The following is a 14,376-nucleotide window of genomic DNA, read 5'->3' as shown; positions in this document are numbered from 1 at the left end:
TTCACACCCTGTACAAGAGCAACTTTGCAGAGTGCCCTCTCGCACTCCGGGACCCCTCAGAGAGCTGGTTTTGGCCCAATCCCTGCAGGCCAGGCTGAGGAACCCCACCTGCCAGAGGGACCCCGCTCACTCCACAGACACCGGGGAGGGACTGTGGGAGGTTGGCTCCAGGGTGTGTCCGGCCTATCTTGCCCAGTCTCCACTGGCCACCTTCTAATTAATTTCCTTTCAATGTGCACTAATCTGTGCACCAGGTCACTAGTTAGAGCAGAAGTTCTCAGACTTAAGCACAAGAATCACCGGGGGAATTTATGACAAAGCCTATTCCTTGGCCCCATGGCCAGAAAGTGATGACTTCTGCGGCTGGGCCCAGGACTGCAGACTTCAACCTTTCTAGCATCCAGGTGATTCTGATACAGGCAGAACAAAGACTATACTTTGAGAAAGAGTGAACCAAAGGAACCTAATATCTGAAAAGACAATAACTGCTGTGTTACTCTTGTGATTTCAATGCCAATCCAAATGAAGCCAAATGAAGTCTCTTCCTCTCTCATCCCCAAAATACACACACACACACACACACACACACACATAGTTTCCAAAACTCCTATTTTGCTGTAACCCATCCTTTTGTTCTTTCCTCTCTGGGTCTGACTCTACTCAGGCCTAAGAGGAGGAAAAACTGAAGGAGTGCTGAATTCACATTTCACTGGAGGGGATCTCCAAACTTTCTGTATCAAAGAGACCACACAGGCAAAGTACAAGTTACTGGCAGTCCCACTAGCTGCTTCACCCAGTCCAGGAACCTTGAGAGAACAAGGGAAGCAAAGAAAAAAGTATCTTTTCAGAACTCTAGCCATGGATATGAAAAACAAACTTCCCACTGATAAGTTAAGTTGCAATAATTGTGTATGTTATTGTATGATCCATTTACCTCATTTTGGTCATAAATTTGAAATTCTCTTTTTGTCTTTCCCATAAACAAATCCCAAGTCTTTCCAAAATTACTTAAAGTGTGTTTGCCTTCCATTTTGCGCTGTACTTAGGGTGACACGCTAGCCTGCTCCCTACACCTTTCCTCCTGTCTTCTTTAAACCATGTCACCAGGTCCCTCTTTGGGACACTTGCTTTACGCTCTCCCCTGTGCTCATTTCCTGTTTTCTTCAGCCTGGGTTACTAACAATAATGATTCTCTCACCTGACATATCAACATGCTTTAAATATTTGAAGTTCTTTCATACCTAATTGGTTACTTGATTGACTTGCTTTACCATGTCCTCCCACTCTTTACTCCCCCCTCACATTCCTACCTGCCAATGTGGTTTTCACTTCCATCTTTCAAGCTACTCCTGAAATCCTATTTTTTTTATTTTTTTATTTTTGTTAATCCTCACCCAAAAATATTTTTTCCATTGATTTTTAGAGAGAAGGAAAGAGAGAGAGAGAGAAAAAGAAAGAAACATCAATGTGATAGAGATACATCGATTGGTTGCTTCCTGCATGCCACTGACAGGAGCCAGGAATTGAACCTTCTGTGCCTGTGTGTGGGCTGACATTCTAACCATTGAACCACACCAGCCAGGGCAAAATCCTGTTTCTTTTAAGAAGGCTTCTGGAACTGATTAAAAGAAAAATAACTATCTCGAACCACAAATTTCCAAACACCATTTCCTCCCCTGTGCTGTCCAATAGCCATCATATATCTTTTGGTAATTTATTAATGTTCACTGTATTTGAAAGTACATTTGGACCAGCGTGCCTATCTCATTGTAACAGCTGCAGAGGGTGATGGCCTGTGCACTGAGTCGGTGATGTGAGGGCGGGCAGGAAGAAAGCCGGTCTTTGATTCCTCCTTGGCATCTTCTGACCCAGTGTGAAGGGCTCCCTTGGAGGGCAACCAGGCAGCTAACTGATGCTATTCTTTACACTTCCCAACGGGGGAAGGGAGCATCCAGTGTCATCCCTAGAAACTCTGCCTTGTGGCTTACCATTGTGGAGACCTTTCCAAATGCTCCTGGGAACCATTCTAGAGTAATTCCCAGGCCCTCAGAGAAATGACATGTAAGTTCTCCGAGTTATGCAGCATTGTCACATACAGGGTGGCTTTGTGAAAACTGCCCATGGCAGGAGGGATGCAATACTTACCGGGCCGCACAGACTGTACCAGAACGATGCGGTCCCCACTGACTGTGAAGCCGAAGCCATGCTGGTCCTTCTGGATGATGACACAGCGCTGAACAAGACCTGTGAGTGGTGAGGAGGAGAAAGCAGGGGGTTAGTGGGCACTGTCACTGGAAGATCAGTGCATACACGCCAAGACCATCCCAGGATAGCCCCGTATGCTCCTTCCTCCAGAAAGTCTTTCCAGACGAACCAGATTCCCCAGACTTAGCCTGTCCACATGCTATGGCAACGGCATGCCTCCCTCAGTGATCAATTCTGTACTCCATACAAGAAATCGCCTTCCCTGAGATACCTGTCTCTCTTGTACATGTCTCTCTCTCTCTGTCTGGGTGAGACTGGCCAAAGAAAGGGCAGGGCCGACTCCAGGCTGAAGACTAACGTTACAGAGAAGCAGTCCCGGACTGAAGCCCAGTGAGACTGCAAGTTTTCTATGAATTACGCGAATGCAGCAGGTGGGACGCCAGGGCTTGTTGACTCTGCAGAGCTGGACAACTCATGCAGGGTGACCCAGGTCTGGCCCCTTGCCAAATCCAGGGGAGGATAAATGACAAGAGAAAACCCCTTTTTCACATGTACATCCATACACAAACATAGAAAATAAGAAAGGCTGTAACTCCCACCTATCTCCATCCTTGCGGGTGTGTATTAGGCTTTGTGCATGTGTGCAGGTATGTGTGACTGCTTCTTGCAATGGATAAAGCATGAGTTCTAGATTTAAAACTCATTGGTTTTAGGTCCTGATTAGGTCCTGATTCTGTCCCTTACAAGCTTGTGCACTTGGGAAAATTTCTTAACCCCTCTGAACCTCAGCTTCCTCATCTATAAAACAGATAATAAAATCTACTTTCTACAATTGATATAAGGATTAAATTTATACACAACATGTAATGATGCCTAGTACACAGTATGAGCGCATATAAAGGTAAGGAGTTTTACATGGGGCAGTTGTAGTGGGGTATACGGATTAGTCTGTATGAGCGTACACCTCTGTGTCAATGTGTTAATGCCCAAGGAGGTTACCTGTTGTCTCAGAGGAGTCAGGCTGGCCGTGGTGGGAAGGGGACTTGCGTTCAGGTGCTGAATCTCCCAAAGACAGGCTACTTAACCTGGAGAAGGAGTAATAAAAGCATATCAGTGAGGTGGGCAGGGAGGGACCAGTGTTGTACTGGGAAAAAACCCTGTAAAAAGCAGCCCCACGTTTTGGGCACTAAGACACCAACCCTCTACCTGAAACCCACTCCACCTGGTGGAAGATTAGCCATGTCTCCACCAGCAATACCACCTATTTGGCATCCTAGGCTGGCAGGGCTAACATGACCTCTTTGATACCCAGCAAGGTGTGAAGGGAAACAGCCCTTCCTGGAGTCAGGAGACAAAGAGACAATGGAAAGAATGGGATGTGCACAAATACACACACTTGTTGGGTCTTACCAGGCTGCAATGGGGCTGATGGAACAGAACAGAGCACCAGAGAAAATGAATGCGAGAAAAAGACAGGAAAAAATAAACAGCCAGTTAGTTTTAGGTAAAGGAAGGACATGGCGAGTCAAAAACATACAGAAGCCTGCATGAGCACAGCAGAGGACTGCAGTGGTGGCAACAGAGATGGTCTTCCCCACTTTAGTTTCATTTCTTCATCCCTCTCCCAGTGTCTCTAGGAGGGTAACTGGGTATTTGGTTCTCACCTGTTGGGTAACCGGCAACTTGTACATTTTTCTAGAAAGGAGGGTACAGAAATGACTCAAACCTTGAAAATTCCATTCATCTTGTGGGTACCACAGGAGAACAGGAATCTTAGCTATTTGGTGGTAGTATTCTAACCCCACATTCAGCCCCATTCAGACCACCTGACTGAGGCAGCTTGCTTAGAAACGATTAAGATCCTAAAACCTCAAGGTACCAATCAGATCATCAAACTAGAAGATGTATTGCTCGGTCTCCTCTTTAACAGGACCCCTGCAGGGACATGAGAAGCTCAAATCATTGCTATGCCTCTCCTTTTTAGAGAAGTGTCCAAATGGCCAGTTCCTAATCAATAGTTGCTGCCCTCTGAAGGGGATCTCCTATTGACATCTACAGCAAAACGTATAAGGCTACTCGTGGAAGCACCGTTTGCAGTGGCAAAACACTGGAAAGAATCTACATGTTCACAATGGGTGACTGGTTAAATAAAGTGCAGAATATCAATGTAATGACACAGTAGCCCGCCTACAAAAGAATGAGAGCTCATTATATACCATAAGGAATGGTCTCTAAGACATGTTGGTGAGTGAAAAAAGCAGGATGCAGAATTATGTGGACAGAAAAAAAAGTGGCTAAAAGAGAAAAAAAGGAAATTATTTGTTTATATGTTAAAATATTTGCTTATACATGCATAAAACACCTGAAATATTTCTGACCGGGCACAAAATAAGCCCTTTGTACATTGGTTGCCTCCGAGGAAGGAAAACGGAGTGCCTGGGCACAGGGATGGAGTTGGAAACTTCTCATTATATTTTCATTTGTAACTTTTAAATCCTGAACCATGTGAAGGTGCTAGCTATCCAAATAATAAACACAATTCAAATAAATAACTTTGAAATTTAGAAGAAGGGGGAGGGGTCCTCCCCTCCCTCACCCTGGCACCCCTCTTACCTGGGCAGGTGAGACTGCTTTTTACTGGCTGATCTTTGGATCAGAGAGAGAGGACATCAAGGAAGAGGAGAGCGTGGGGCCCAGGAGAGAGCAACACAGGAAAGGAGAAAGAGAAAGAAAAAACAAAACAAGACATAAACTAGACAAGACACTGGAAATGGTTGGTTCCAAAGAAAAACCACAATCAAGCTATCATGGACCCAGATATGGAAACTGACCACAATGGAGTGGAGTGAGCTTACTAAAATGCAAATCTGCCCTGTCATTTTGCTGCTTAAGACCTTTTAGAGCAGTGGTTCTCAACCTTCTGGCCCTTTAAATACAGTTCCTCATGTTGTGATCCAACCATAACATTATTTTCGTTGCTACTTCATAACTGTAATGTTGCTACTGTTATGAATCGTAATGTAAACATCTGATATGCAGGATGGTCTTAGGCGACCCCTGTGCAAGGGTCGTTCGACTGCCAAAGGGGTCGCGACCCACAGGTTGAGAACCGGTTTTAGAGCTTCCCTTTTATGCTCCAGAGAAAGGCCATCCCGTCTTCAAGCTAGGCCATTAAACCATGGCATCTAACAGGCTGCCTGATGCTGGTCAGCCTCCAATGCCTGCCACAGCTCTAGGACCTGTGCTTCCTGCAGCACGAATACCCAATGCAACTGCTTGTTTGCTTGTGCTGCCTGGTCTGCAGGCTTGTGCAGATGAAGTTGTGGATCCATGAAGGCAGGGTGGCTCTGAACAGGTCCCCAGTGTTAGGCTCTATTCTATTCTTGGTCCTGCTCGTCACTGTTCTCCTTTCATTTGCTATGGCTTCTGGCTTTTGTCTTTGCGCATATTGTTCCTTCTCCCAGATGTTCTTCCTACTCTGCTCCTCATTACTGTATCTATAAGCCAGACAAGAAGGTAAACTTCCTGAAGCTACAACTTCTGGCTTTTTTTCAAATTACTCTGCCATCATTCCTGATCACACCTCCCTCTTCTTCATTCAAGGCAAATATTCAGCTTAGTTCATCATTTAATAAGTGTTCTAGAATATATGGATAATAATGAAACTTAATGTGATAATCATTTCACAATATACATAAGTCATGCTGTACATCTTAAAGTTATGCAGTGCTGTATGTAAATTATATCTCAAAAAAACTGGAAAAAAAAAGTTCTACAATCTAGACCTGTGCTAACTAACACAATAGCCACAAGCCACATGCAGCTGTTAAAATTTAAATTTCAGTTCCTCAGTTGTATTAGCCACAGGTCAGCTGGTTAATAGCTACCTCTGGCTAGTGACTGCTGTACTGCACGGCACAGGATAAGAAACTGCCATCACCACATCAGCTCTGGCACCACTGGGCTTAGAGTGTCACATGGTGACAACTGGCTGAAGCTGGGTGGCATCAACCCCTCAACAGAGGTTCCTGGTCTCTCTGTCCTTACCTTCATCCCACCACAAATATGTAAATGAGAAAAAGGTCTAGAATATCCCTGTTCTGTGATAATAATGATTAAGTTCTTATTACCTACCAGGCCCTCACTTAATCGTCATAAGAGCCTGGTGAGGTAGGCAGTACATCCGTTTTCAGACAAGTGAAGAGAGAGGTTAAAAAGTGGAGTTAAGATGTACATAAAGGGCGCTCTCCTCCCCGGAGCACACCCATGCCTTTCCTTTCCTTCCCCTTCCCCCCCCCCCCCCCCCCCGGGACATTAAAAATAGCTTCCTCACTCCCAAGCTCTAAGGACCCTTCCTTTATCTCTATAACTTGTTTTCTAAGTCCATTTCTTCTAGGGATTACTTTTTTTTACCTCTGTGAATACACAATAAAAGGTCTCTTAACAAAAAAAAAAAGATGTGCAAAGAGTTGGTCTGACTTCAAGGTCTGTGCTCCTAAAAAAAAAGTTATATGATCTGTGGCCATGTGTAGATCTAACTGGTCTTTATTAGAACTTCTCTCCTATTTTCTTTTTAATATACATATATACACATGCATGCACATAATATATATATACACACATGTAATTTGTTCACCTCACATGTGCACACACATATGACATACATGATTTATGGAATACATATGGTAGATGTGTATATAAAAATACATAACACATATGATAGACAGAGATAAAAAGCACCCTATAGAAAGGCTGGCCTAGGAGCAAAGTAATATTCCCCAGTCCCTCCCCAAAGTCAGGAGCAACAGTTAACCAGGAAGGAGCTACCCTGCCAAGACCTTAGCTCCAGATAAAATCCACACTCACTGAACCATGACCCGGCCTTACTGGTCTGGTTTCCCTTATCTACCAGGGTGGAGCTTTAAGCAGCCTCCTGGCAGCCTAACTCCCCAAGGATTCTGTCCCTGGGTAGAATTTTCCCTGTGATCTGAGGCTGGCAAATAGCCTCCTGGGCCTGTATATCCCCACAGGAAAGAGGCCTGTTTGCAGACAATCCCTGCTGATAGAACATGACACAAATGCTCCCTGAGAGCTTATACTACTGAATACAATCCATATATATAAAAGCCTAAGCGACCGAACAACCAGTCAACCGGTCACTATGACCCACACTGACCACCAGGGGACAGACGCTCAACGCACAGGATCGGGCTCCCTCCTCTTTGGATCAGGCCTGTGGGGACAGGGCTCCCTCCTGTCTGGATTGGGCCTGCGGGGATTGACCGAAATTGGCTATCCAACATCCCCCAAGGGGTCCCAGATTGTGAGAGGGCGCAGGCCAGGCCAAGGGACCCCATCTGTGCATGAATCCATGCACCGGGCCTCTAGTTAGAAATAAAAGGACTCAGAAAGCAGTTTCAATAAGAACCAGAGTGCAAAGTTAACACTCTAGATCAGTGGTTCTCAACCTGTGGGTCGCGACCCCTTTGGGGGTCGAACGACCCTTTCACAGGGGTCGCCTAAGACCATCAGAAAACACATATATAATTACATATTGTTTACGGTAGCAAAATTACAGTTATGAAGTAGCAACGAAAATAATTTTATGGTTGGGGTCACCACAACATAAGGAACTGTATTAAAGGGTCACGGCATTAGGAAGGTTGAGAACCACTGCTCTAGATGGAGTTATAGAAATGGGTTAGATTTAGGAATCCGGGAAATTCAGGAGCTAATTCCAGCTCTGTCTCTAATTCACTGTGGGCCCTTGACTTCCACTTGCGTCAGCTTTCTCATCTGTAAAACAAGGCAAGACAAACGGAGGGAAAAAGGTCTCTGGCAATGTAGCCAGAAAAGGCTCACATCTACCTGGATCATCTACTAGCTGAAGAGCAGTGTATGGATCACTGGAGGCTCCAACCCTGAGGGTCCAATTCAGCAGGTTTGTGGTGTGGAATCTATTTATTTTAACGAGCAGCCCACGTGATTCCTTATTCAGAGGGCCATAACTTTAAGGAACTCTCAGAATAAGTCCCTTAACTTCTGAGTCTATCATCAGTTTTCCCTATGAGACCTAAAACCCCTTGAGAATGAGGACAGAATCTTATTCATCCTTCTGTCACCAGTCAAGGTCCAGCATAGTGACTGGTGGGTGGTGGGTGCCTGCTCTAAAAATGTTTGCTGAAGGAATATATAATACATGTCCTTTCTTTCAGAGCTGATGTGAGGATCAAAGAGGCAATGTTTGTTAAATTCTCTGAAAGTATTGTGGACCCTGAGAAAGAAGAGACCTACCGCCCTGACCGGCTTGGCTCAGTGGATAGAGCGTCGGCCTGCGGACTGAAGGGTCCCGGGTTTGATTCTGTTCAAGGGCATGTACCTGGGTTGCGGGCACATCCCCAGTGGGGGGCGTGCAGGAGGCAGCTGATCGATGTTTCTCTCTCATCGATGTTTCTAACTCTCTATCCCTCTCCCTTCCTCTCTGTAAAAAAAATCAATAAAATATATTTTTAAAAAAGAAAAAAAAAAGAAGAGACCTACCAAGAAGGACACCTGGTGGCTAACTGGGCTCAAATTTAAAACAACAACAAAACCCACAAAAAAACAGAGTCCAGCAGCCATTTCTAAACAGGGGCCTCTCACACATGCCACACTGCAGGGAAAAGCCTGCCCTGAACTGCCTGTCTACCTGCACTGTGTTCCTGCTATCTGAGTCAATCCCTATAAAGGAGTTCCTGGAATTGTATTTCAACCAAAACACAGACTTTTCCTGTCAGATCAGAAGAATTTTCACTGAACAATCAGAACTACTCCATTCTGACCAATTAGGACAGTGCTTTTTAGACCAATAAAACTGTGAAGATTTGGAATCCTCATCTGCATGAGAACTGACCCATCAGGGACTGGAGGCAGGAACTTCTCCATATATGCCAGCTCCCCTCTGGCTTGAAGAGAGCACACTATCCCTTTCCACCAGAGGCTGTGTTTCCAGAGGAGAGCAGGGGTCTACACACCAGCCGGGAGGTGGGGCAGACTGGAGCAGAGCAGGCACCTCGCCTCAGGGCCATTTCACAGCTGTGCTGTTGCCTCGTGTTTCATAACTGATCTGTAACATTACTGAGCTGCTACACAGCTGTGCTGTATCACAACTGAACTGTTTGCACTGAATGAAGTTTCCTTCTTCACTGTACCTGACAGTGAGAATTCATACTGACATTGAATTGGCACCAATAAACATCGGTTGGCAGAGTAAAGTCCCATGCAAATGGACACTCCATGGGGTGACCTATGCTCAACATGTGTCAGGGGTGGGGTGAGCAGGACAAGAATGAGTGAACAATAAATAGAAAGAGGGGACGACTCCTGGCGTGTTCTAAATCTAGGGAGGGCAGAGCCAGGAATGCCCTCCTTCCTACTGCTATGGAGGCCTCTTCAAGAAAAAGAGAGTTCAGGACTGTTTGACTGTCAGAGCAGACAACTTGGCAGCCAGGTGTGTGTGCAGGAGGAAGAGAGAACTGGTATGTTGAGAGGGCTTGATTCAACATTTAATACTTAGCATACAGCCCATGTGGTGTGGTTTGGCAAGCAGGGCTTTAGGAATAAAATACAGTAAGTCCTCACTTAAAGTTATTGATAGTTTCTTGGAACTACAGTGAAACGATGTATAACTAAACCAATTTTATCACAGACTGATCTAAATAACAGCTAAATCTTATAGCATTTTATCAACATTGTAACCAAACAACAATTAAACAACTTTATTCAAGGATCTGCTGTACAGGCTCAAGCTCAGCCCAGCCTCCTCCTGGTTATGTCACCTTAGGCAAGTTGTCCAACCTCTCCAAGCCTAAATTTCTCAATGACAAATGTGCATTATCCCATTCTTCACCAATACCTCAAAGTGAAAGTGTTCAAACTGAAATCTATCTCCCCATTCCAAGTCTGTTCTCCCGTGCAAACATTTCCTCTCAGGACACAATGCAATGCTCATGGCAGAAATCTGAGTTATCTCTGACATTCCCCTCCTCCAATCTAATCTACAGCCAAGACCTGCTGATAATACTCATTAATATTTCTGGAATTTACCTATGTCTGCCTTCCCCATCACAGGCTGGTGCAAGACACCATTCTCTCTCACCTACAACTAGTGTCACATCTACTCCAGCTTCCACTCCTCCAGAACCCATTCATTCTCTACACAAAGTCCGAGTGATCTTTTAAAAAAAATAAACTAGAACATATATCATCCTTTAGTGGTTTCCCACTGTCCTTGTATAAAGTTCCAAGTCCTTAACATGGCCTAACACAGTGGTCGGCAAACTCATTAGTCAACAGAGCCAAATATCAACAATACGACGATTGAAATTTCTTTTGAGAGCCAAATTTTTTAAATTTAAACTATATAGGTAGGTACATTGTTATTAACTTAATTAGGGTACTCCTAAGGCTTAGGAAGAGCCACACTCAAGGGGCCAAAGAGCCGCATGTGGGTCACGAGCTGCTGTTTGCCAACCATGGGCCTAACAGGTCCTCTGTGACATCCTCACGCTTAGCCTTAAGTCTCATCATCTCTTGCCACGCCCCTCCTTGCTCACTATATGTCAACCCCGCAGGCCTTCTCTCCTGCCTTGGCCCAGGCAGCTCACACTCATTCTTTACTACACAGCGTAACTACCTCTTCTTCAGTGAGGCTCTGTGTACACGTTCTGACACCCATAGGCTGGATCTCCCCCGCAATTTCCCTTTGCAGTGCCTAACTCAATAGCAACTAATTATTTGGGTGCTTTTTTTTGTTTAATGTCTGCTTTCCCTGTTTAATGATAAGCTTCACTGTCTCTTGTTCTCTAGAGCATGCAACAGCTCCAGAACCTAGTACACAGTAGATATTCAATACATATGTGTTGAAAGATGAAATCAGATAACTTATGCAAATAAACTTTGTAGACATCAAATATCATGAACATACACTTATCAAGAGAAAATTTTGAGTAACCTCCATAATGCATATGAGTTAGGATTAAATTCACAATTTCATAGTTTTAGCAAAGACTAAACGGAGTGGGAAGGGGTTAAGACTGTTCTGTAGACTTATAGCAGGGAGCAACATCTTAACCTGGCTGTAAGAAGAGGTTATTAAGCTCCTAAAGCAGGGGTCCTCAAACTTTTTAAACAGGGGGCCAGTTCACTGTCCCTCAGACCGTTGGAGGGCCGGACTATAGTTTAAAAGAAAACTATGAACAAATTCCTAAGCACACTGCACATATCTTATTTTGAAGTAAAAACAAAACAAAACGGGAACAAATACAATATTTGTATTTGCATGTGGCCCGCGGGCCGTAGTTTGAAGACCCCTGTCCTAAAGTCTTCAATCTCCCAGATTTCTAGAATTCAATTCTGTACACACAGCAGTGAAACATCCACTAAACAGAATAATGTGTGTTGATAATCAACTGAAGACTAGCTGGAGAGAACCCTGGTAACCAAGGATGGGAAGTGGAGACCGAATAGAGACTGGTAGGAAGGGAGGAGGCACAAAAGGGCTGGCCGAGCTCCCAAAGACAGCAGCTGAAGCTCCAGAGAAATATCTCAGCTGTGGGGGGTTGCCACTGAGAAACCACCATCGGTTGCCTGCCGTATGCACCAGGTATCAAACCCGAAACCTAGGTATATGGGACAACGCTCCAACCAACTGACCTACCTGGCCAGGACTATTTCTCTTTATTTTTAATGTGGCTCCTAGAAAATTGTCAATAACACGTGTCGCTTGCATTCTGTTTCTATTGGACAGTGCTGGTCTGGCTTCCTTTGGTCACAGCTGTACCACAGTTTTTCTTCTTTCTCAGCCCTCAGACCAGTCAGAGGAAACTAGAAGCCTGCCCCGAGCGGCCCCTCCAATAACTTCTCTGTTTCCCATAGCACCTGGTGCATATTTCTGCCAAAGCACTTCCCACACGGTGCTGACCTTTCTCCCTTGCTCGCTGGACTAGTGAGCTCTTGAAGAGCTGATGCATGCTAAATTCATCTCTGTATCCCAGCATGGCATACCTTGCTTTATATTTTGAATAAATAGAATTGTTATTTGAGTCATTTTTTATCATTGGCACAAATGAAGAATAATCTATAAAACAATTAACCCAGAGTTAATGGCCAATCTAAGAAGTCTTCATTTGGCTCAGAAGATTCACCCTTCTAATTTAAGGTAGATTTTAAATTAGTTGCCTCCCTCAACTTCATACCAAAATTGACAGGAAATTACTTGGTGGCAGAGGAAAGTTAGTTTTAAAACTGCTGAGGTTAAACCATAAAGCCAATACCTTGCGGTGGTAACCTGAGCAGGTGGTAGAATGGCTGCTCTTCTCTGCAATCCCTTTCCTACCTCAGGGAGGCAGCACCCTTTCTCCAGCTGAGATGCAAATCTAGGCACAACATCTGTAATGGGGGGTGGACAGGCTGCGTGCCCCTACCCTCGACATTCCTCGCTAGTAACTTCAGGAAGCTCGGCAGAAGCAGAGAGAGGAAAGGGGTGGGTGAAGGAGGTTCTTTCCCAGCTTGCAAAAGGCTCCCTACAAATTCCTTGTTCCATCCTTGTAAGAATTGCCTGGAAACTCCCATCCTTCAGGAAGCTTTCCTCAATTAACTCTCTAATGATGACTTAGGAGTAATCAACATATTCTTTGCATCCTACCCCTCAAGCCTTGGGCTATAAGCACATCAAGTATTCTATCTGTGCTCTGTCTGATAAAATACCTGTTCTGAAGGAGGGACTTATGTCTTCTATTTGACAGACACAGTTGGGGTTAGGAAGCTGACAGAAGGCCAGCCAGAGAAAATCTGAGTTGACTTCCCTAACAGCCAGAGACCCCTGTAGCTGTCACTACGGTTTCATCACCACGTGACCCTCCCTCCATCTTTCATGTTGACTGATGGGACTAAGACTGCTGGACAGCCAAAGCTGTTAAAACATAAACTCGCCTAAGACAACTCCAAGCAACAAACCCAGACACATTTTCCCGACAGGAGGTAGAGTGGCCACAAACCAAAGAATGCTCCACTGGCCCTGCCTATCCGGACACTTCTGGGCCTGCCAATGGAGCTTATACAAATAGAGAGAGTAAACCAGCTGCAGCCTTCTCCACTGGGGGAGTGCCAGGACATTCTGTGGGAAGACAAGGGTTTTCAGAGCAGTGGCCCTGGCCACTTCCAGCAAGTGCTGCTGTCTCTCTACTTCTCCTAGTGAATTAAATCTTTCATATTGAGAGGGCTGCACAACAGCGAAAGCAATGTTAAGACAAAATTTACTGGTGCTGGGAGATAGGCTTGTACCCCCGTTATAGGTGAAGAGAAATGATAAGCATCTGTCCTACGCAGTTACACTTCCCAGCACTTGCACTGGCTCAGAGCTTATTGTTTATTATCTGGCAGCACAGAGTAGTTTGAATAAAGTGTCCCAGGGTTTGAAGGTCTGGATTAGTTCTAGGCCTCAGTTTCCTCATAAATATAGAGTATGATGGGGTATGTGCGTGTGCATGTGGAGCAGAGTGATGGGGACAGGAATGGATGAACCAAATTGTCCCTGCGGTTCCTTCCCAGGGACCTGGAAAATGTGCCCTGATTATATCCAGGCACAAATCACATTAGCATATTATATGGGGTTTTATTATGTTAACAAGGGGCCACCTAGGGCAGAGCAATAAAAGTATTTTAATTAGGTATTACCGGATTGCACGACATAATCTTTAGGAAACACACCTGGACTGACCAAGAGAAAAACAACGGCAACTGAGCAATCAATACTGATCGTCTTCTCCATTGGGCCAGGCACAGAGTAGTACATACTCATTAAAAACTTGTTGACTGATGAATGACAATCTTAAAATTCTAACCCAACTCTAGCACTCTAAAGCACCCTTGCCCTTGGGCCCAGTTTCTAGGGCTGAACTCAAGTACGCACTATCTTCTCTAGGAAGTTTTCTGAACTAGTCCACCTTCTCCAATGGTCTTTTCAGTAACTAAATTCATTTTTGCTGCATTTTGAATCCACACTGTATCTCTTACTTAGCACTTGTTTTCAAATTATGTCATTCACCCTGATCTTGTCTCTAAATAAATAATAAACAAAAGAGCAGAAAGTCGGCCACATGCTTTGCTGACAGAGACCACAATGACTAGCAG

At 44.7% G+C, this 14,376-nt stretch overlaps 1 protein-coding gene across 1 annotated transcript in view; it reads right to left on the bottom strand.

The window, feature by feature from the left end:
* ARHGEF11 (Rho guanine nucleotide exchange factor 11) overlaps positions 1 to 14,376 on the bottom strand; it is an 83,183-nt gene that overhangs the window by 43,832 nt on the left and 24,975 nt on the right. Inside the window, 3 exon segments of the mRNA XM_023761551.1 lie at positions 2,146 to 2,244; positions 3,205 to 3,290; positions 4,819 to 4,851. Of these exon segments, the coding sequence (XP_023617319.1) occupies positions 2,146 to 2,244; positions 3,205 to 3,290; positions 4,819 to 4,851 (218 nt within the window).

The sequence above is a fragment of the Myotis lucifugus genome, unplaced genomic scaffold (assembly GCF_000147115.1).
Source record: "Myotis lucifugus unplaced genomic scaffold, Myoluc2.0 scaffold_211, whole genome shotgun sequence".
NCBI lineage: Eukaryota > Metazoa > Chordata > Mammalia > Chiroptera > Vespertilionidae > Myotis > Myotis lucifugus.
Note: the sequence above shows the minus strand (reverse complement) of the source record. Positions and strands in the feature narration are given on the sequence as shown.